We start from the raw sequence: 24989 nt of genomic DNA on the forward strand, positions 1-24989 counted from the left end.
ATGCTGTGCTCACTCCCCTGCCTCCAAAGGGCTCCTGCGCCTTTAATCCAAACAGGTTCAGTTGGGCTGAGTATATCTGGGTATTGGACATAACCTATTGGAAATAACTGCACCCAGTCTCTGGGCACATATCCCTTTGGAAATAAATGGCAATCATAACCTTATTGAAAAGGAAAAACGATGTCACACCCACTTGGCAAATGTGAATCTCCTTGAACATGTGGAGGCCACCTTTTGAAAACTACTAGTCAAGCAAAGCATGACCTTGTTAGAAGTTAACCCTTTGAATAAGTGATATTCATAAGTATTCATGTAATGGCACACAGATAACTCAGCTGTTAAACTGAAGAGCCATGTATTTGAACTGCCAAGTGGAACTCTCTCCCCTGGACTGTGGTGGAGGCTCCTTCTTTGGTGGCTTTTAAGCAGAGGCTGGATGGCCATCTGTCGAGGGTGCTTTGAATGCGATTTCCTATTTCTTGGCAGGGGGTTGGACTGGATGGCCCATGAGGTCTCTTCCAACTCTTCTATGATTCTATGATTCAAGGACAAAGACAGGCCACTACAAAATATATATTTTGGTTAGCAGAGGATGGTTGTTTCTTTCAAGTTGAAATTGCAGTTGTCAAAAACATATACACTATCATAAAAATCCTCTTAGTTTAAAATATGCACTTAGAGATAAAAAAAAGTGTTCTTTGAAAAATAACATATCTTGTTTACTCACATACATCTTGTATTAATTCACCATACAGACACATTTCTTATTAAAGTTCAGTTATAGATAGGATGTGGTTCTCTTGTGTGTTGAGTGCACAGGATATCATTCTTAATCAATAGTCTTTAGGTATAGTTGTACTCACTGAAGTCCATAAGCCATACTTCTCTACTGGAGTCCTAACAGCAGCATGCATCCACCTCCACTGAGGTGTAAAACAGACACTGAATACAAAATTGAGTCCTGAGTCTGAACATGCTCAGTGCAATCACATGTCTGTAACCCTGCCCACACCAAAGAGGTACAGTCAAACTGGCAAATCAACATACACATAGACTGCAGGTTAGCAAATATATACTTTAACAAATAGTGAAAGGTTTGGGGGGTTATTTCCAGCAAGGTTCTTTGTTTCCAAGAGAGTTGATGCTGTGCTTGCTCTCCTGCGCCTTTCATATTCGCGTGGACTAGAAACAGGTTCAGTTGGGCTGAAAAGGCACACCTGAGGACAGTCGCGCCCATTCAGAGTAGATTAAGAGGCCAGGCCGGCCCCCCTTTCTCTCTGTTGTACCTGGCCTGCAAACAGAGAGACGAGGAGAGATGCTTTTCAGCTGAGGAACTTTGAGCCCCAAGGCTTCCCTGGGGGGCTTCGCTTTGGGGCTCTGAGGGGTCCCGGCTTTTTAGGAGAAGAGCCAACTATAGTCTTCCCACTCCAGGGGAACGCTCACTGGCTTTATAACAGGTATGGCAAATCCAAGTCGGGGGTTTTTCAGGCCCTCCTCTCTCTCTCTATCCTATCCTTCCTTCTCTCCTTTCTTCCTGAGGGATGTTTAGCTGGGAGAAGAGAAGCTAGAGAGGGAACATGAGGTGCGAACTGACTTTCTGCTGCTCTACAGACCAGGGCACAAGGGAGCAATGGGTTCCAATGGTAGGGACTGAAAGATGAGGAAGAAAAAGTGTCTCCATGAGACCCCCTATTGCAGGCATGGGCAAACTTCGGCCCTCCAGGTGTTTTGGACTTCAACTCCCACAATTCCTAGCAGCCTACCGGCTGCTAGGAATTGTGGGAGTTGAAGTCCAAAACACCTGGAGGGCCGAAGTTTGCCCATGCCTGCAATAGGGGGTCTCATGGAGACACTTTTTCTCTCCTGTCCATCATTTCATCCTGACCAAGGCCAACCCTTTTTGTCTTTCCTTCACTTTCTGCCTCCAAAAGAGAAGAGGAAGGCGAGGAAAGGGTTGGGAGGGGACTTTGGGGAGAACCCACTCCCCAAGTTAGAAAGTTTGCCCAAGCCTCTGAAAACTCGTGGTGCCCAGTTCTCGTGGAGGTACTTGGGGGTTGAGCAGAGAACCTGAGCGGGAAGGTCGAGCGTGAGTGAAGGCGAGGCACGTGGGTCTGTCTGGTGGCAAATGGCCTGCCGCCAAAAAGGAGAGAGAGAGGGAGGGGGGGAGCTTCTCCGGCCCTCCCTTCGCGGGAATCTGCCAAAAGGACGGGAAGCGGCTGTTTCTGGCAACGCCTGGGCCTCTGGCTCTGGAGGCAGGTGGAGGCTGAGAAAGCGAGTTTGGAGGGGAGCAGCCTCTCAGAAGCCAAAGTGGCGGCGAAGGGCGGGCGGAGGGAAGAGCGGGGAAAGGGGAGGGGTGCTTCTCTCTCTCTCTCTCTCTCTCTCTCTCTCTCTCTCTCTCTCTCTCTCTCTCTCTCTCTCTCTCTCTCTCTCTCTCTCTCTCTCTCTCTCCCCCCCCCCCCCTCCCCAATATCTCTGTGCTTTCCGTCAGTCGGTGGCTGTTCTCCGGCCAGCGCACCTCGTTCCTTCCCTCCTGCGCAAAGCTTACATAGGAAGAAGAGAAGGAGGAGAATGAGGAGGGTGGGAGGAAGAGTTGCGCCGGGGCTGGAGCTCAAAACGAAGAGGCTACTGAATTGCCCAGCCATTTCTCCCAGTCAAGACGCGGCGCCAATTGCTCTCTCTAGCCTTTCCTATTATGCGATGTGAATTCTAGAGAAAGAACTGGACACAAGAGCCGGCTATCTCTCTCCGGGAGGACATTCAGCCCCGGGCGCCTGAATCCGGAGCAGAACCTTCCCAAAGAGAGGCGAGATCCTGAATAAGCCGGGCCTTGAGCTAGGGCATCGCGTTTGCCGGGGAGTGGGCGACCCACCGGAGCCCTTCCTTTCTCTGTCTCTTTGTGGCCGAAGGAGCCTGCCTCTGTCCCTCCCGCCTTGGGCGCCGGGGCTTTTCAGAGCCACGTTACGATTTTAATTGTTGCTAATGCGGCTTATAATGAAGCTAATGAGGGGAAATTATTGGACAACTTTGGCGCGCATGGAGGCAAAGCCAAGGCATCCTCGCCAGCCTTTCGCTCTCTCTCTCTTCGCTCTCTCTTTCCATGCTGCTCCTGTCTCGAAGCGGAGGAGTGGGAGCGCCTCCTGGTTCGGTTCGGGTTCTGCCCGGTTCTGCCCTCCTTCCTCCCGAAAAGAAACGGACTGGACTCCCATTTGATGCCCTTCGAGGAGCGGGAGGAGAGAGACCCCCCTACTCCTCGCCATTTCAAAACCCCTCTTCTCTCCAAAGTAAGATCCCATCAAACTGTCATGGAGGGAGAACTTGGGATCATTTATGAAGAGGAAGATAATCTCATTCTATTTCAAAGGTGTCGTGAAGAACAGACTGTTTTTGGAATATCTTTCGCTCTAGTGGTTTCAACAGTGTCAATAGTTCTCTCGCTCTTTAGGGAACAATGAGGCCAGGTACGTGTTTTGAAGGCTTTGTCTTTCTTATCTTTAGACGAATACTGAATGGAAATGACATTGGTTACTTCACATGAAATGTGCTCATTGAGTGTATGCATGCTTGTCGCTTCTCTTAATTGTAGAGGATTTGGGAGGTCTCATTAAATCTTATTTATTTCTGAGTATCAAACTGGGCTGCCTATCCAGTCTGAGCTGAATGAAGTAGAATGGAAAGGCCATTGAACTAAGTTGGGTCTGTTTCTCAGTAGACTTCTTTGGCCTCTTCCACACAGCTGAACAACATCCCACATTTTCTTCTTTGAACTGAAAATGTGCAGGCATGGGCAAACTTTGGCCCTCCGGGTGTTTTGGACTTCAACTCCCACAATTCCTAACAGCCGGTAGGCTGTTAGAAATTGTGGGAGTTGAAGTCCAAAACACCCGGAGGGCTGAAGTTTGCCCATGCCTGGCATGAGATGAAATTCAGTATTGAAATCCTATCAGAGCACATCCCCAAAACCCAGAATTTGTTAAAACACAAATCAAAAGTAGTTAAATTCTGCACATCTACTCAATAATCCAATGTGTGCACCTTCCATTCACCTGTGGACTCATGATGACTCTATGAATAAATTATTTTAGGTGATCAGAATTAGTTTAGCCTGTCCCTTCCTCTGTCTAAAGTATAACCTATATCACCTGGTATTCATTGCTGGTCTCCCACCCAAGTACTAACCAGAGCTCACCCTGCTTAGCTTGCAAGAACAGAGGTATTAAGAAAATACAATCAGTATGGATTGAGTTACCACCATCCAGTTGGTGATGTAGAAGGTTTCTGCTTCTGTTGCTCACTGTGGCAAAATTGTCAAAAGTACAAATAATTGTAATTGAGATTTAATCACTTCCACCCGCCTCCTCTGTTTTTCTGATGTAGAAAAAGAAGCTGCAGCTTTTGCCCCATCGTGCCCAGGAGGAGGAAGATACCACCAAGTTCATCATCTTGACGCTCCTCTCCATTGCTTGCATTTTTGGGGTGCTTGTGGCCTCCGGGGTCATCTACTGCCTCCGCCATGGCTCTCACCACAAACTCAAGGAGAAGTTGACTGGCTTGGGTGCTGACACTGGTTCTGATGCCACTGCTGCTTATCAGGTAAGAGAGTGGCTTGTCCACTCCTCCACTTCTTTATTTTTCCTCAGATGCTTAAACAATTATTTATTATCCCTCACCCGAGGGAGGGAACACTGCTTTTATTTATTTATAGCTGAGGTAGGATTTTCTCCCGCTTTAGACAATGCCTTTCTTGGAGTCCCTCCATTAATATTCCCTCAATAGACTGTAGCAGCTTTTTATTGCTAGTTATTAATCTTGGCTATTCTTGTAGCTTGCTGTAAAAATGCCTCTAATTAGAAACATTGAAAGAGGCACTTGCCAATGCAGCATCTCAGAACAAAACAAAAAAAAATATCACCCGTATCTCGAATCTGTCATCGCACTGGAGATATTAAAAACAATTGTTACAATTTATGGAGCATGGATCATGCCGTTATCTAAAAACGTCCCTCTGTTTGAGTCATTGGTTCCGTGTAGGTCGGATATGAAAACAGCCTTTGACCTTTATCATTGACAGGTTCTCCCATTATTCAGATGAATTGAAATATAAAAGCAGGCAAATTTGTAGGAACTTGAGCTAAAAGCAAACCTCCTTTATTCCAAGAGCAATAGCAGCAGATATGTTCAAAGAAGTATGTTGTAGATGAATCTTTTGCTACATGTGATAGACAAAGTGGAACAAAATGTGTCCTGTTCTAAAAACATTTCTGTAGGACTAAATAGCTTCTTTCTTAGAGGCAGTCTGTTGCCTGCATGAAAATGTAGACAGTGTCTATATGAAATGATCGCATAACTGAAGAAATCCAACTGTTTCTAGGTTAGTGTTTGCAAGATTCCTCTAAAAATTTTTCCAGAGTTGTTACAAATTCAGTTGTGAAATACGCAGAACACCTTTTGACTTGGGCTTTATTTCACTATTTTTACCATTGTGTTATTTGAAGACCAAATGCACTTCTAGCCATATTCTTGTATATAGAAGCTTTAAAAACCTCAAAGGATGCGATTTTTCATCTCCCTGTCTCATCCCTCCGCCCCTCACACACACAGATACACACTCTCTGTCTTTCAACTCATCTTTGTACTTTCTTCCTTGCGGGGAGTGAAACAGAGTACCACATGAAATTTTAAGCAATGGTGGTGAATGCAGACATGTGCCAAGTTATTAGCATGTCAGAGGAAGAGCTTTCAACTTTAGTTTGAAGCAAAAAAAAAAACCTTTCTAAGTAGCAATGCAGAAAGGAAAAAGAAAGAAAGGAAGAAGGTGGGGGAGGGAGACCTTTCAGTGAAATGAAAGCATATGTCCTGAAAGTATATATACACATAAGTATGTACACACACACACACACACATATATACATATATATAAAAAGAAAGAGGGGGATAAAGATATAATGTTGAAACCAGTTTTGTTTCCATGGATAAACTTTTTATAATTTTAATGTAAAACTGTTAAGTAGTAAAGGATATTTTATCTTTCCCCCCTTCTTTCAGTGGATATAAATTTAATAATCTGAGAGAAATCATACTTATTTTTGATCAGTGTGAGGACAGATTTCCCTCTGACAGTTCTAATTAAAAATATCTGTAATTAAAATCATCATGCTCTTCCAGCAGGAAAATTGTTTGAATTTCTGGGAATGACCTTTTTGCCATTTCTCTTGGGGCACACTGGTTAAGTTTATATTGATTTTATAATGAGCTCTGGTTTGTTTAATAGGAATCTCTAATCCAGATGCTAAATGAAATCTAAGATTCAGTTCTTCCATTTCCAGAAGAAAAGAAAACATGCAAATGTAAGATCTAAGACTGGATAAGATTAGGGTAACATTTTTTTTTATGTTGTGCCTACTCAAATGCAAGAACCACTAACTTCATTGGGATTTGTTTCCAGTTAAATGAGTATCAGATTGAGACCAAGCTCTCATTAATTTAGGACTGTCATTCAAAGATTCTGCTACTTATTCTAAATAGTTCTACATGTGCTTGTTAGCACAGCTGTGGAAAATTTTGGATGGTTTGAATGAAAATATAGATTTGAATTGAGGTGGGGGGATGTATTATTGCATTCTTGAAATCAATATGCATCTGTCTTTATTCACTTGCATCCAAATCGCAGTACAAGATTGCCATGAATCAAAATCACAAAAGATTTGCATTCAGATTTCACCAGGTGGTAGTTTAGTAACATGCTCTGCTTTCGAATTTTGAACAGAGAAATAATTTTTTAAATATTGCTGTCCAACAAATGCTGAAGAAAAAGAAGTCCTGCCAAGTTAAATAGGGTTTTATTCCCTGGCAAGCAAGCATAGAATTGAAACCTACATTGAATTAATTTTTGGATTATTGTCCAGATTTTTTTTTTGTACTTAACCCAAATGGTCACATTGGTTCTTGTTAGGGCCACTATAATAAGGATGAATTTGAGGTGGTTTTAACTTGAATTTTGGATGGTTTTAACTTGACTGAGAGCTTGATCTTGTACTTTTGAAATTAAGATACCCCAGTCTTTATTCAATGGCGAACAAAGCACAAGGCGCTGAGATGATTTTAGCATCATCTCAGTGGCTTCTAGTTTCCCCAGGTGGTAGTTTAGTGAAATGTTTTTATTAGGGGTTTGGCTACCATGTAAAATTGGTAGCATATTTCAAGACTCTGGTGATAAGGAATGTATTCATATAAAGTAATTAATGTGAGGGGTTTTTTTTTTTTGGAAATGGGGTTAAGATCTTTACTGAACAGAGATGGCTTTTCCTTCATGTCAACAAACCAGTACAGAACAAATTTATTTGATCAAATAGCCAGGGGGAGATTATTCAAAATATTTTCATAATTGGAAGTTTGGATTAATGGATCTGGTGTTTAGTGGCTTTGTTGACCTGAGGCTATGTGGGTGACTTCTGGAGTTTCAAGAAATATTGGAAAAATGGAGTTTGCATAATGGTGTTTCTATCATATTAAGGGCATGCTGGTATGGGTAATCATTTTCTGATTTTGCCTGAGGCTGTTGCCATGTTAGCCCAGGTACAGCAGGAAAAAATGCCAGAGAAACAATCCTAAAAACCCGAAGATTGGTAAAACCAACCTTTTATTTCACCAGTCCCCAAGTGCAGTCTTAAACTTATGAACAAACCAGTCTCTTTGAATTTAGATGGACTTCTGAACAAACATGCTGTATATAATATATTGCTTATGATATCACATACATCTAAGATTGAGAAATGTATATTTATTTGTACTCAGGTGCATCTGCTGACACAATTCTGTTAGTATATTTAATACATATTTTCTATAGGTTATGTCTAAGAAAGAGAATCAAATATGTTGATTTAATTGGCTAAGTGACTGTTATTCAGATACCTTTCAAAATGGTATACCAGATATATAGGGTCTCACTTATCCAACATTCACTTATCCAACATTCTGGATTATCCAACGTAGTTTGCCTCCTGCCCCGATCCACAGCTGTTTCTCTAGGCAGCAAAGATTGAATTTTTAATGGATTTAATTTCCAACAATGTTGCTACCGTAAGTTCATTTTATACAATTCTATCTTTATTTGTAGTCAAATTGTTAGTAGCCAATGTTTTTTTAGTCAATGTTTTCAATATGTAAAATCATAGTGTAATTTGACGTTTAATAGGCTTTTCCTTAATCCCTCCCTCTTATCCAACATTTTTGCTTATCCAACGTTCTGCTGGCCAGTTTATGTTGGATAAGTGAGACTCTACTGTATATGTTTTTGTGTGTGTGTGTGTGTGTGTGTGTGTGTATATATATATATCTGTTCTGTGTTGCTAATCAGCAATCCTCCTGATTCAATTTTAGTCAAAACATTTGTTTACCTAGAAGTCAGGGTGACCCTTGCAGTAGTTGGAGGTGTGGGCTCTAATTGCTGTAAGAAATAACAAATTGTATTGGTCCTGGGAGGATACTTGTTCTTCTGCCTTTCAAGATTTTATTTTAGAGTGAAATTCAATTGTGTTGAAACCAATGGTTCAGTGTATGCATGATCTCATCAAGAGGTTTTGTAATAATATGCTGTGCACGTAAGGCATAATTGTTGAAGCATAATGAATGTTATGAAACATAAATCTACTGTGCACCAATCGCTAGCTGTTCTCTCCCTTTTCTCCCCCCTAGCAGAAGTATTTCATACACGTATGGTGCGCTTGATCCAGTTCCTTTTGGCAAATAGGGTGCAAAGCATTTAAGACTTCATTAATAATAAATTAAACAAACCAAATCTGTCAACCATCAAAGAACCTTTCAAGTTGTCGCCCCTTGCAATATAAAATGGCAGAGTTACGTAACACTTGGAGCACTTGGAATTATATTTAAGGAATGGAGAGCTGATGGGTATAGTTGGTCCATGTTTTGTTTTGTCTTGCATGTTTTGATTTCAGGAAAAAAAATGTACATGATAAATTGATGTATGTTGGTTCCTTTGGGGAAGAGATATGATGTAGCTTGATTTGACAAGTAGGTCTTTCTAGAGTCCATGTGAAATATAAAAGTGTGTGAATTATCACATGTGCGTTTCATTCATGCAGTACATGCATGGACACACACCATCAATTTTTGTGTCCATTTTAATACTTTCACATCTTTGCTTAATTACACATGTAGCAATTGATTTAAATCAGTGTCGAAGCCTAGGGCATTAAAAAGAGATTTGTATTCCCCCCATTACAAACATATATTCTTCAGGAAAGAAATAATAAAACACTAGGACTTTGTGGTGGTTATTTTTTTTATGCATGCTGTGAGTGCTCTTCTCCTCTGAGGTTTTTGTGACCAAAGAAAGCCTTAGCAGAAAAGGAGTGCTCTACAATGTTGAGCGGATTGTACTCACCTGCTTTCAAGCTTCCAGTACATAACCCAAAGGAAGGGGGAGCATTCAAGCATGGAGTGCAAGGGGACAGTGTGTAAACATGGCTAGTAAGTGCATATTTTCATTGTCACTGGTGCCATCAGTGAGCAATTTATTAATGGCAGAGTGCATTGATGATTGCTGCTCTTTGGGGAGGCTGTACTGGTTTGGTTCCAAAAGATGTTTTTTATGCTTTTCACTGTATTCTGGCTTTCGACCCCATTGTGGCAGCTTAGTGTGATAGGCAACGATGAAGCCAAGTTTGATTGCATTATGTTTCTGAATGAGAGAAATGTATTAGTGAACACCATTTCAAGCCATTAGTGATTATTAGTAGATTGTGGCGGAATTAGCCTCCATTTTAAAACAGAATGCTACTAGACTCATTTATTTCCTTCTGTCTTAATCTTTATGTTCATGCAGTTCATTTAGGATTTGTACATAGTGCATTTAGCAAGTGAGAACACATCTTGGAAGCAGTTAATCAAACCTGTAAAATCTCTCCAAGTGTCACGTTAAAACTAGATATAAATCTCCGTGCTTTGGAAATCTGTGTTCAAGGTTCCCACTTCTCTTAGTGCCATAAGAAATGAAGGTTAGTATCATGATGTCCCATTCATGGCAACTGCTTTTGAATCCAACATTGTTAGGTTCCTGCATTAAAACATTAAGCACCATCTGTTCAAAAAGCTGAATTTATCAAGTAGGAGAGAAACATAAGTCCATGTCTGACTCAAATATAACTTACAGATTTTTTTTTGTTTTAAGTACTTTGTCTTACATCAAAATCAAAGCAAAGTTCTTGTGATTTTATTTAAAACTTAAAATTTTATTTTAAGTTATTTTAAACATGCTTTTTAGCAAATATTGTTTGGAATGATTCATCCAATGACATTATGTGTCCTTCTGTGTTTAAACTTCTTTCTATTTGTATAATAAAATATGCTTCTATGCACATAGTACTTGTTATGCTACGTAACTCAACATTTTCATATACTAACAAACAGCAAGAGTCTTGTAAGAGCAAAGCCAATTTATATATCTTTTGGCTTATAGCCAGCATTATCCTCTAAAACAGAACAAGAACAACTTTGTAAAGCAGTGGAATCTAATAAAACTGTGTAAGCTTAGGAAGAAAATAGGATCATATTGCAATTGTATCAGATCACCAGACAAGTTCAAATAGTATCACTAAGAGAAAGTAATGATGTCTGACAAGCTGGGATATTCAAAACGCCTAATGTTGTAACATATGACACTAAATTGTTCTGTCTTGGGAAGCCCATGCAACAGTTAAGTATTACGAACGGCACTGAAACAATTGCATGCATGTGGGAAACATTACATTGATGCAAATAGAGGGATGAAACCTGAACATTAAAACAATCTGAGGAAGGGCAGAGGCTTGGCACTAGGAAAATTGTATTGTATTATATTGTACATTGCATCATGTTTTGATTTGTATTTTACTTCTGTAAAATATGTCCATTTTTGGAGATATTTAATAGAAGTATGTCCAAAAATGGCTGTATATGCTATCAAGTGAATTTTTATTTCTTACACTTGTTTTAAAAACCTCAATTGGTTAGAAATATTTGTAAATCAATTCTTAAAACAGCCTGATCTTGGTTTTCATAAAATTGATTTTGTTCAGTTCTAAGTGCATATTGGTACTTTATCACAGTTTATGATAATTATATCATGTTATGCAGTTATATGCATGATGAGTCATTAGGTGCTTAGATTTACCTAGTTTAAATTAAAGCTAATTGACTGAAGCAAAAAAAATTACATGAGATATCCGAGCATACATATTTTATCAAACTCGGTTAAACACCATAGGTCCAAGGCTAATACTGACTCAAGTATACTGGGGCTAAGAAGTGAATTTGGCATGGACTACAATTAATGTATCACATGGATTTTTAAATATTCTTTATTGTAATTGTCTATCCCCATATGAGAACAAAACTCTGCCAGTGTGTGTCTGTGTGTGGCTAGTTGTCAAACACTTCAGCCTATCTCAGATATTTTCCTTGAAAGATTTAACTTTAAATTCTGAAGTGCAATACCACATTGTATAGCTAAAGCCCAGCATTACTGTCATATATAGTATTTAGGATCATTTTGATGAATTCCAAAAAGATCCTGTCTACTTGATTTGCTCTGAGGTAATCAGGCATCTCATAATTATTTCAAAATCTTTCATCAGGTGGGAAACTCAGAGAAAATTTTTATAGCCTGGATGCAGAAACCCATTTAAATGCCTGTGTGTCATTGTTCATAATGTCAAGTATTAGCAATCAGCAAAGCTTCTATCTATAGGGTTGCAAGCTATCTGTAGGATGGACTTGCAATTCTACAGTACTGCAGATGTATGGACAAAATTCTCATTCTTACTGATAATGTAGGTTTATGCTATCTTGTTTCTTTGGTGTTTAGAGTAGGAAAGTTAGTATCAAAGGAAATCCCAAGAATTAATATTTTCCAAGGCAAAGATAAATGTGCACACACTTGTTAGCAATTTTTAAAGCAAGAAAAATGGCACAGCAGGTTTGGGAGTCCATAACTTCAGTCTAACTTAAGGGCTAAACCAGGCATGGGCAAACTTTGGCTCTCCAGATGTTTTTGGATTTCCTACCAGCTGTTAGGAATTGTGGGATTTGAAGTCCAAAACACCTGGAGGGCTGAGGTTTGCCCATGCCTAGGCTGAAGTTGTGCTGAATCCAAACCTCTCCCAGTCTGGACAGAATAGAAATGACTTGGGAACACTTAGTCTTGGCCTAACATTGTGCCTGTGACGTGAGTGTATCCCTGGGCTGAAGAAGGCTTGCATCTGGCACAATTCTGCTCCTCCCTTCTTTTCTCATCTGATGTTGCCACATCTCTGCAAGGAGGCGATCCTGACATAAAGGCAAATTCAGTCAGCAAAAGGCCTCTGTCTGTTCCTTCCCCCCTCCCCTGGCTGGCTCTTACTTGAATTAGGATTGTGCTGCATATCAAAGCAATTAAGCTCAAAGTCTTGCTTTTGCAATATTGATTTCTCAATTTTTTCCAAAACTATTTCTTTTATGAAATACTCAATAAACCTATTGGATGTCTTATGGAGTAACTAAATATTTGTTGTGAGGAAACGGTAGCCTTGTAAGGAAAACAAAAGGAGTAGAAATGGAATGGAAGGAAGTTGCTTCATTTGCAGTCCTATTTCTGGATTTCAAAACACAGCCTGCTATCAAAGATCTCCCTGGCTGGCTTCTCAGTTTGGCAAAGGAAGCTTGTTGCTTGTCAGTCGTGGAAGAGTTCTGCTCATGAAAGAAACTTCTCTTATTCAGATATTTGTGTTTCTGAATTTGGCCTATGCTGTGTGACAGGAGGGGAAAGCAGCTGGTACTAGACGTATTGGCAGCCGTCTTTGTTCTCTCCTCCAGGCAAGTCAGAGTAGCCAACATACAGTTCTGGCTCTGAATCCTTTTGCCAGAAACCACTGGGACTTTATTCTGCAATAGCTGTTAGTTTGATTTTTATGCTTGATGTGATGGCTGCTACTTAGGTGACAGATCTCTGCTCCCTCTCATTGCACCAGTGCCTTCTGGAAGCCCCTAACCCATGCCTTTCTGACACAAATGGCTAATTGCCTATCTATCTATGTGACTGTTTCAGGAGCTGTTCTTAATGAATGGCACAGCAAAGGCTTTGCTGATAGTACAACAATTAAGGCCTACATGTGTCTATAAATAGAGAAGAGTAATTTGCAATACACAACACCGGTCATACATTATATGGAAGGGAGCAGGTAGCAAAGTTGAGACAAGGGAAGAAGGTGGTAGCTGGAATGTTTTGTCATACATTTGGGTTTACTTCTCCAGCCCATTTTTGTTTATTATTGTTAGGTGACAAAGAATTAACTATTTTATTACATTTCAATGAGAATCCCTTTTTCACATGATCTATATCTTGTAATCTCCCCTGAAGTTTCTACTGCTGGGCCAATACTATTTCAGACTGCAAATGGGGGTCTGGAAGTTTGAATGTTCACTATTTATTTAGAAAAGAAATAGGCATTTGGGAGAAAACTGGGCTAGAGCCTAGCTTGCTTTGTATGTACAAGTAACCTTGTTTGTGGGTGGAAAACTCAAAACTTTAGACTCCTCATCTGCAGCCTGAAATTGCATTGCCCTATGGCATGTGCTTCAGATAAGGCTGCTCTACATTTTCAGTGGCAATTCCTTTATCTACAGTGATTTCCTCCTCAGTAGCAACTACTGGCTACCCACTCATTTCAGAAAACTTTTTATTCTGAATAAAATGAAAATCCTAAAATATAGATATACCTGCATCACCTTGAAATGAAGAATACTTCAATTGGAACAAGCATTGACTGCTGCTATGGCATCATTTCTGGGGGCAATGAAGGCCTGAATGAAGTATGAGTTGCCACCTCCTTTACCTGTAAAATAAGAAAGGTGCTTTATGTAGCTGTAATACTTTACTTGGCTGTTAAAGTTGTTATCTTTAAAGCCATTTTTTTAAAAATAGAACTAGATAAGATATTCATTTAAAAATTGTGTAGGAGGCAGTTCCTTTAGATAGCTCTGTATCTTCAGTGAAAAGTCAGATATTTCAGACTAGAGTTTAGTGGGATTTTTTTAAAGAAAAAGGAACATGCAAATAGATCAGATACAAGTACAGTAGTGTCTCACTTATCCAAGCTAAACGGGCCGGCAGAACCTTGGATAAGCGAATATCTTGGATAATAAGGAGGGATTAAGGAAAAGCCTATTAAACATCAAATTAGGTTATGACTAAGCACCAAAACATCATGTTATACAACACATTTGACAGAAAAAGTAGTTCAATAAGCAGTAATGTTATGTTGTAATTACTGTATTTACGAATTTAGCACCAAAATATCACGATATATTGAAAACATTGACTACAAAAATGGCTTGGATTATCCAGATGCTTGGATAAGCGAGGCTTGGATTAGTGAGACTCTACTGTAGCAGGTCCCTGCCATTTGCTCAATGTGACTAGTTCAGGTTTCTCCATTTCATTAAAATGGCCATTCCAAGACAGGTAGGTAACTGTATTAATTCTGCTCTATCCCCAATAGAGCCAATCTAAACCAAAGCATTTACTGGTGCTTCCAAGGCACATATTGATTTGGGCTGTTGCACATCTTCAGCAAAAGAGAATTTCTGGTTTTAGTAATGTCCTTGATCTGGCTAGGTTTGAATTAGATTTGGTTTGTTCGTTTCTTGTTCTGCTTCATTATGGCATTGAAGGTTTGCCACTTTGTTTGGAAACTGTCCTGAGTCCCCTCGGGGAGATAGGGTGGGTTATACATAAAGAATTAGGTTTATCCATAGTAGACTTGAGGACTTGTCTATGATTTCTTCAACATACTGGGCTGAAGTCAAGGCTGATGTCATTAGTAGTCTGTGTGTGTATGCATACATAAACATGCATGGCATCATTTATAGAGGAAGGTTATAAACTGACAATTAAGAAGAAATACTAGACTTAATAATACATTTGTAAATACAGTCTGAAAACCTTGAGAGCCACATAATCATTGTTTGGCTCTGAAATATTTCAATTGGAACTCAGTTTACTGTACCAAGCTGGAGTGAGGTGTAGGCAGGCAAACAAAGAGAATGTGGTGTCCTGATATTCTTCTTATATGGAAAGACTAAAGACAAAGGGGGGAAAAGGTTTATCAGTGAGTTTTGATTATGGTGATCCCCATTATAAGACACTTGTCTGAATATGAATCATCTGCTTGCTTCAGCAGGAATATCTGCACTTTGAAAAAAAAGTCTGTCTTTTTCACAGTAAGAGCAGCTAATTCCAGCTTCAGTAAAACATTTCTTCGAGTGCAAAAAGATTAAGCTCCAAAATTGGATTTTAGCTACTTTTGACTATTAATAAAATACAGTAAGAGGAAGAAAACAGTGCTTAAATTAAATTGAAAGACAAATGTTTGGAGATGTAGGAAACACATTGCATATTTGGGCACAACTGTCTGAAAGTGTCTATTGTTCTCCTGCTTCGTTTGTGGACAATTGCTAACTTGTCCATGTTTTAGCATAATGTCCTTTTGGGCCCATTGAGAATGAAATATGCAAGTATGCCAATATTACCAGCTCCAAAGTCTGCTTTCATATATTTATGTATTTATTTATTTGCGACATTTATATACCGCCCTTCTCACCCCGAAGGGGACTCAGGGCGGTTTACAAGTATATATACATACAATATATTATATTATACAACTAAATCGCAATATTATTAGTAATATTGCATGTAATATAAATATACAATTATAATAGTGAATTATAATAATTATTACATTGTATTACATCATAATATTATTATTATCTCTACGTGGTAATGGGTTGAAGTGAAGGACTGAACACTTGGGCTTCTTTTCCATCTCTTCAGTTGAAGGAAGGCAAAGGAGACTCTGTGAAAGTGGATTTTTAGATTAGATGCAAAAGCAATTTCTCTCCCCTTCCCTAAACAGATGCTTCTTACGTAGGTAATTTTATAGAAACCTGCACATGGATTACCCTTGCTAGGCTAGAAATTGTTGGAAGGCTGCAGAGTAAAAGCAGATTTCTTTACCTTTTACATGACATTCTTCATGTGAGTGGATAGGCATTTTTCATACTCTTCTGATGCTAGAAATTTCAATCCCATGAAATTGATTGGTAGTGATTCTGGAGACTGAATTCTCACAGAGTGAATAATTCACTTACAGAATTCACTGCTTCAAAAAAGTTGATGCTCACTAGCCTAGAGGTTGTCTTTAAAAGGATCAGACCACTTCTAAGGTGATAGGTTTATTGTCAACTTTTTATCCATGATGTGACCATGGTAATACATTATGCATAGGCCTGCCTCCGAAGTCTACTCAGGAATTGCAGTTAGTTCAAACTCATCTGTGGGGACTGTGAAAGATGATCATAATACGAGTATACTTTTCCAACTGCACTAGCTTCATCCCCAATTCAAAATGATGGGTTTTGTTCTTGACCATTAGTTGTGGTTTAGTAAAGACCCATATGCCAAAGCCCAAATGGAAACTGCCTTCTATACTTTTGAGATTACCCTTAATGGCTCTTCTAGAATTTCCTTACCATCTAAAAGTAAGGAAAGGAATATTCCAACAGCCCAGTTTAGGAATACCCCAGATGCCTTGCCTACTTCCCATTGGATCTATGTGTCAGTAGGCAAAATACTATATAATCATTCCAGACCTTTAAATATCTATTTCTTCTAGCTCAGGGCATGGGCAAACTTCAGCCCTCCGGGTGTTTTGGACTTCAACTCCCACAATTCCCAACAGTCTACCAGCTGTTAGAAATTGTGGGAGTTGAAGTCCAAAACACCCGGAGGGCTGAAGTTTGCCCACATCTCTCACATCTACTTTATGTTTTAATACTAGAAGGCCAAGATGCACAATGAGAAGGATGTTCCCACCATGTATAGATATAAACTTTCCAGAGCAATAGAGCTGTCTGCTTCTGGGAAGAAGGTGCCTGAAAAGATGGGCCTTGGTGCTCATGAATTAGTGATGTAACTGTTATGTAGATGAACAAGCTCTATGTAATACTACTGCTCAGCAAATCAAGCAAATAGGGTACTATTTGTTTTAGATATTCTGTGCGTCCTTGGAATAAATGTTTGAAAGCAAATAAAATAACATGGATCCTTTCTTTAAAAATTTACAACCCTTGAATTGCATGTTTTATTTCACATTTTGAATAGATGTTATGGAAAATCTTCCCGTACATGTTCTAATATAGTATGGTCTCCAGTGGCCAAAGAAGCGTTTACTTTGTGTTTTGTATTCAATAGCTGAATATTTCTGCTTTTCAGGTGTGATTATTTAGATGCAAGTACAATGGCTTCATCAAGACTGTACAACAAGAACTGCAGGAAAGGGAAAGCATTTTAGACTTGGGTGTTTCTTTTAAAATGCTAGTAGAACAGAAAAGAGAAGTCAAAGGAATTTTATTTTGCTATAAATTACATCAACAAGCTGCGTAATTGATCAGGGTATTTGCAGGAGGAGCATTCTAGTTAGCTTGAGTTGTGCTGGAGTAACTAAAAATATATGCCGTGTCTTTCATACATGGTATGTAAAACTCAGATTATAGATGAATTGGTGTTACAGCCACAGGTATTGTGTGTGTGTGTATGTATATGTGTGTGTGTGTATGTGTGTGTGTGTGTGTATGTGTATGTATATATATATATATATATATATAGAGAGAGAGAGAGAGAGAGAGAGGCTCCTGGTGGCATAGTGAGTTAAAGCGCTGAGCTGTTGAACTTGCGGACCAAAAGGTCCCAGGTTCAAATCCCGGGAGCGGAATGAGCGCCCGCTGTTAGCCCCAGCTCCTGCCAACCTAGCAGTTCAAAAACAAGCCAATGTGAGTAGATCAATAGGTACCACTTCGGCGGGAAGGTAACGGCGCTCCATTCAGTTATGCTGGCCACATGACCTGGAGATGTCTACGGACAATGCCATCTCTTCTGCTTAGAAATGGAGATGAGAACCAACCCCCAGAGTCGGTCACGACTGGACTTAACGTCAGGGGAAACCGTTACCATATATATATATATATATATATATATATACACACACACACACACACACACACACACACACACACACACACATATATATATATATATATATATATATACACACAATTCTTCATTGGGTAAAATTTAAAACTTGAGCATTAGAACACATCTGAGAGCATGCAAAATATAAATGCCATAAATCAATTTGACTTCATAATAACTCTCTGAAAGCATGTTCAGTCTGAACTTCCCAAGTTTCCCAAGTTACTGTCTCATTTTCAAGTGACAAAAACACTTACTAATTCATACTGAATCTGTTTTGGCCAGTTTAGAACCTGATTTTTTCCTTTTCTTCATGCGTGGCATACATACTGTCGCTGACATGACTATAGCAACCGAGAAGAACAGAGTTTGCTTGGCTTAAAGAGCTGAACATAAAAACAGAAGAATGCCAAGAAAGTGTAGCCTGCAGAAGAGAAGGCTGAGAGGAGACATTATGAGGGCCATGTATCAAGATGTGAGGGAAGGTCATAAAGAGGAAGGGGAGCTTGTTTTCTGCTGCCCTGGACACTGGGATGCAGAACAATGGCTTCAAACTACAGGAAAGGAGATTCCACCTGAACATTAGGAAGAACTTCCTCACTGCGAGGGCTGTTCAGCTGTGGAACTCTCTGCCCCAGAGTGTGGTAGAAGCTCCTCCTTTGGGGGCTTTTAAACAGAGGCTAGATGGCCATCTGTTGGGGGTGCTTTGAATGCAATTTTCCTGCTTCTTGGCAGGGGGTTGGGCTGGATGGCCCAGAGGTCTCTTCCAACTCTGATTATACCATGTTTCAGTATGCTCTCATAATACTTTGGTGAGTCCCATCCACTTTAATTTCTGTTGTGACTCAGCTCCTAGAAGCTGAACTTGTATTTCCAACTTGATAAAGAAGGTTGTGAAGCCTCAGGAATTGCTACAACTAAGATCATGTGAATAAGTGGCAAAAAAAAATCACCACAAAGGTACTATTCATTGTTCTTCCTCTCTGAAATGCCAGGTAAAAGGTAAAGGTTTCCCCTGGCGTTAAGTCCAGTCGTGACCGACTCTGGGGGTTGGTGCTCATCTCCATGTCTAAGCCGAAGAGCCGGCATTGTCTGTAGACACCTCCAAGGTCATATGGCCAGCATGACTGCATGGAGTGCCGTTACCTTCTCGCCGGAGTGGTACCTATTGATCTACTCACATTGGCATGTTTTCGAACTGCTAGGTTGGCAGGAGCTGGAGCTAACAGCGGGCGCTTATTCCGCTCCCAGGATTTGAACCTGCGACTTTTGGTCTGCAAGTTCAGCAGCTCAGCGCTTTAACACACTTTGCCACCGGGGCTCCTGAAATGCTAGGTCCCTATTAATTAGCCTTCTGAAGCCATATTCAAAAAAAATATTGTATATAGATTTACAAGTTAATGAAAAGGCTGTCTCTGCCTTCCCAGGACATGGTTGAAAAATCCCTAAACAGTGTTAACTTGGTGATTAGTTTGCTTGGTTTTCTTCAGCATTTCTGAATGAGAGTGCCCTTTCTCTTTCTCTTTGCACAGGCGCCTCTCAGTTTCTAAATCCATATTACCTGCTTTGGATTATATGGGTCTACACTGTCATATAATCCAATTCAAAGCAGATAATCTGGATACAGAAACTGGATTATACGGAAGCGTAGAAGGGGCCTTCGAGTTACAATACAATATTTAAAAATAAAAATAATTTTAACCAACATACATTTATCAGGATTTCAATGGGAAGTGTGCTCCTGCTTCTGGCCAATGAAATAGTCAAGTTAATTAGGGTTGTTGTTGTTGTTGTTGTGTGCCTTCAAGTCATTTCAGACTTCGAACGAGCCTAAGTCTAAAATGTATTTATTTATTTACTGCATTTATTTACTACATTTGTATCACACACTTCTCACCCCAAAGGGTACTCAGAGTGGCTTACAAATTATATGTACATACAATATATTATATTATTAGCATAGCACAATATTAGCATTATATATTACTTTATTGAACTATACCACTATACTGTAATATTATTAGTAATATTATATGTAATATAGCATATATAATTAATATTATTATTATATGGTATTATTAGTGTTATATTGTATTACATTATAATATTATTATCAATATTATATGTATATACAATATATTATATTATAAAACTGAGGGCGGGGGCCAGGTCAATGACCTCGGAGGGCCGCATCCGGCCCCCGGGCCTTAGTTTGGGGACCCCTGATCTAGAGAGAAGAGAAATGAACCAATATAGAGGGAAGTGGTGGTGGTAGTTTTGAGAGAAGTTAACTACAATATCCTCTCTAGCAATAATTATTTTCCTAGAAGGACCATATACAGAAGGCATGGGCAAACTTTGGCCATCCAGGCGTTTTGGACTCCAACTCCCACCATTCCTAACAGCCTCAGGCCCTTTCCTTTCCCCCCTCAGCCGCTTAAGCGGCTGAGGAGGGAAAGGAAAGGGCCTGAGGCTGTTAGGAATGGTGGGAGTTGGAGTCCAAAACGCCTGGATGGCCAAAGTTTGCCCATGCCTGATATAAAGAAATTGTCTCTCTATTTTTGGGCTTGTCCATAATCATAGAGGAGTTCCTGGTGTGGGAAAGATTGCAGCTCGTGCTTGAACAGTATAGTACTTTATGATGTGCAGTGTTTATTTTAGATGTGGTCAGGGTCTTATTTGAACTGCTGTTTTGTGTGAATTTTTGACTTTCGTTCACCTTCAGATTATAGATTTGGGGATGGGGAGCAGGGGCAGACTCCAAAACCTCACTTGAGCTTCATACTTTGAAAAAGGAATAACATTCTAGACTCGCTCATACAAAATGTCATGAACATGAAACAAAATGAAAAGCAAAACAAAACACAGTGGGGATGTAATGCAGGCTGTTTTTTGAGCTTGACTGACACCTTTGAGTACAAGGTCATCTCATGGTTCTTTGAAGCAATTTCTTGTGTTCCTAATTGCATAGAGAACTGCTGAATTAGAGAATGCCTGGGAACATCAATTACAACCTGGGAGGTTTCTTTTATTTCTCAAACTCCCCCCTAAAGAACTTCTGTTATTTTTGCACGGTTCGCATTGTGTGCAACAACAATGAGGAAAGCTGGGACTTAATAGGAGATTTCTTCATTAGATGGCCATGTATTCTGAGTTTCTAGTCCAGTCCTCTTAACATCACTCTAAACTTTTTTTGTTTTAAATTATTCTCCTTCTGTGTCCTATGGCTCTACCGATTGAATTGCCAATCTCAAATGTTCTTATCCTGTGTGATTGTCATTTTTAGAGAGTTAAAGCTGGGGTCCTCTTGTTCAATTCCATGCTGCTACAGCCAAATACGCTTACCCCTGAATATGTTTATGACGAGGATAGTTGATGCACTGATCTTTAGCTAAACTACATTGGCACCAAGCAGGCAGACACCTGTATATCTGTATTTTATTTTAAGTGAACCAGATGTATGTTGTATGTTGTTTTTGTATTGTCTGTCCTTGATAAGGCCAACTGGCTAATCAATAAATTGTTGTTGTTGAATATGTTTACTATGATTAACGCAACTAGGTTTCATACGGATGCAAGTTGATGTGTTTTGTTTGTAACCTTGAAGATGGACTATTCTTGCTTATGCCTAACATACTATTTTATCACACCGTTGTCTTTGCTCACAGTGGTTCTTCATGTTTTTGAAACATTACAAAGCCTATTTGGGCACAGATATTAGCAGGGAAAATCAGTATATACACCAACATTGGGTGCTATGTGTGCTTGTGTTTGAAATAATTCTGTGCATTTTCCTGCTTTTTGTGGTCAAAGTAGGATTGTGGTACATTCTCCATGTAGATTCTGATGAATTCAGAAAATGAACTTTTCAAACTTAAGGAAGATCTATTTGAGATAATCCACGCATTAGTGTAAAGGACACAGTGAAATACAAGTGGAAATAAGATCAGAGGAAAATATTTTTCATTGGCATGCTTAAGCAGAGTGAACAGGAACACATGAGAACTTGGTTGATGAATTTGTCTTTGAGAACTTGGCACATTCTAGATCAGACATGGGCAAGCTTCAACCATCCAGGTGTTTTGGACTTCACCTCCCACAATTCCTAACAGCCTGTTCTAGATGCTTGCATAACTCAGGACAGGAAAAGTCCATGATGATATTGTAGCTCTGCTAGTATCTATAAGCGGTTCCCCAGGAAGCCTTCTCCTTGGATTGGAAAAAACAAATATCCAAGTCTCTTTGCCTTTTCTTTAGCTACATCAAGATAGAAGCTGTCCTGATTTAACAATTTTTGCCTTTTGGGTTTGTGACCAAGAACACTGGGCAAATCTCAAAGGTACATGTCTTTATTTATACAATTGTTTTATTCTGTCTAATTTCAATATGGTAGAAGAGGCTAAAAAGCTAGCAGAATAAGAATAGGTATGCCAAATTAGCCTTTGTAAAAGCCCTTGGGGGTGAATTTGAGTCAAATCTATTCAGGTTTTAGCTCCTTCAACCTTTTTCCAGTGCAAAGACTTGGGAAGCATTAATAACTGAGTATGTGTGATAGTGTGCAGCACATCTTTTCTTACCTATTGCTTAATCCAGTGGTTCTCAACCTGGTGTCCACAGATGTTTTTGGCCTTCAACTATAAATCCTAACAGCTGGTAAACTGGATGAGATTTCTGGGAGGTGTAGGCCAATATATATATATATATATGGAGCTGGAGCTGAAAGAGGGAGCTCATCCGTGCTCTCCCTTGGTGGGATTAATGATTAAGCCAGTGCTTCTATATCTGGGGACCCCAGATATAGAAGCACTGGCTTAATCATTAATCCCACCAAGGGAGAGTACGGATGAGCTCCCTCTTTCAGCTCCAGCTCCATGCGGGGACATGAGAGAAGCCTCCCACAAGGATGATAAAAACATCAAAAACATCCAGGCGTCCCCTGGGCAACATCCTTGCAGACGGCCAATTCTCTCACACCAGAAGTGACTTGCAGTTTCTCAAGTTTTGGAATATTTTGGAACAGGACATTTTTTCAAGACAGAAGGTGGTTTAAGCTCCAGCACTTTTAATTTTAGAGGCTGATCATTTAGAAAGTTTGTAAAGACAAGCTTTCAGCCTATGGCCAAGATAGTTCAGATTTCTTTTATAATCTAGTGGAATTTGGCTTGAACCATTTGATCGGCTCAACTAGAATTGTTTCATTGAGCCAATATTTAGGTACTTTCCATCAATTAATTGGGTTATCAGCAATAGATTTCATCACATTTTTCAATATAAAGAGGCTTGGATATGAAATAAAGGTAAAGGTTTTCCCCTGACATTAAGTCCAGTCATGTCTGACTCTGGGGGTTGGTGAAATAACCCACATTAAAAATATTACAATGCACAATAACATTGCATTAAAACAACCTAACTCAAACTTGCCAGTTAAAGCACTCAGTTGCTTGGGCCTCCCTAGGATACTTGAAGGAATTCCCCTCCCATACCATTCTTCTCACTCCCAAAGAGCTGTTTTGTGACCCATCTGGGCTGGAAATATAGTTGATGGCAACATGAGAGAGTGTGATCTCAGGAGCACAGCCCCGCTTGCCCTGCGAAATGGTCACCCCTTCTGGCTGTCTTTTGCACATTTCTTTTAATCCAGTAGACTTTTGGCTGCCACCTCCCTGCCATTTTATATAAAGGTTATGTTTCATCTGTGGTTTCAGTCTTCGATTTATATATTTTGTATTATGATGTTTGGGTTATCAAATGCTGTATGCTGTTCTTGGTAAAGAATAGACACTCTAAGGATAGGATAGAAATCTATCTGTGATTCACTAACAAAATACTGTTTTCCACCATTTTCTTTTTAAAAAATAATATTTATTGAAAAGTGTTTTATAATACATAAAAATGGATAGGCTAGGACAGGAAAAAGGGTAGGGAGGAGGGGGTAGGGGGAATGTATTTCAAAGGAATGTATTTAGGGTAATTCTTTGGGATCTTGGCAAAAGGGTTTTTTTTTTTAAATTCAACATTCACACTTTCATAGAGGTTAAAATGCCATATGTTGCAAAAACCTCTATGGTTTGAGTGTCAAATCAGATAAAGGCATTTGTGGATGGTGCCATATAGGAGAATATATAGGTGCACGACCTCTATGGAATTAAGGAACTAGTGATTGGAGTAGGATTAATTGAAGAGCAGAGGAGCAATAAGTAAATGCTCATCACAACCACTGCTAGTTATTTGGGTTCTGCTATGATCAGAGGGTACTAGAAAATTTAATAAACAGTGAATTGCATAGTATAGGTTCTGTGTGTATGTGCTTTCAAGTCTCTTGTCCACGTATGGTGACTCCATGAATGTCATAGGCAAGGAGTACTCCGAGATGTACGAGTATTTGCCAGTTACTTCCTCAGGAATATAGTCTTCAACACCTTGTATTCATTGGTCATCTCTCACCAAGCTACTAACCATGACTGACTTTGCTTAGATTCCAAAATCAGGTGGGATCTAGTGCCTTCAGGTATTTAGGACACTCCTCAAAATGGCGTAAATGAAATTTACTTTTTCATAGATGAAGGACAGTACTTGTTAACTTTGGTGTGCATCGGAATAAACTTCTTGTTGGTTTCTAGCTGTGTTTATCAGCTTGGGATCTCTCCCAGCGATCCTAGAACAGAGCTGTGAAAAAAATCTATTTGTAAGGGAGGTTGCCATCCATTGCTCTTCTTTCCAGCCTCCCTCCTCCTCTTTGCAAGCCCACTCTCTTATTTAGTTTCTGGATTGATTGTAAGTGGCTGCTCATCAAAGGACTGATTGTAAGTGGCTGCCATTTCACAAAATTATACACATAAAAAATACTAGATGGACAAAACATTTTGCTTTACAGTGGCAAGCAACTGTATCACAATTAAGGCTGAATACTTCTCAGTAATTTGGGGGC

At 39.6% G+C, this 24989-nt stretch overlaps 1 protein-coding gene across 4 annotated transcripts in view; it reads left to right on the forward strand.

Annotated features, from left to right (window-relative positions):
* Positions 1-24989, forward strand: part of ptprn2 (protein tyrosine phosphatase receptor type N2) — a 612886-nt gene that overhangs the window by 503826 nt on the left and 84071 nt on the right. For 3 of the 4 annotated variants that reach the window (XM_062984600.1, XM_062984601.1, XM_008112290.3), the window contains one exon: positions 4375-4590. The exons of the other annotated variant lie outside the window; for it this stretch is intronic. In XM_062984600.1, coding sequence (XP_062840670.1) covers positions 4375-4590 — 216 coding nt within the window. The remainder of the gene's footprint in view (positions 1-4374; positions 4591-24989) is intronic. 4 annotated transcript variants of the gene reach the window in all.

Source organism: Anolis carolinensis, chromosome 6 (assembly GCF_035594765.1).
Source record: "Anolis carolinensis isolate JA03-04 chromosome 6, rAnoCar3.1.pri, whole genome shotgun sequence".
In the NCBI taxonomy this organism is placed as follows: domain Eukaryota; kingdom Metazoa; phylum Chordata; class Lepidosauria; order Squamata; family Dactyloidae; genus Anolis; species Anolis carolinensis.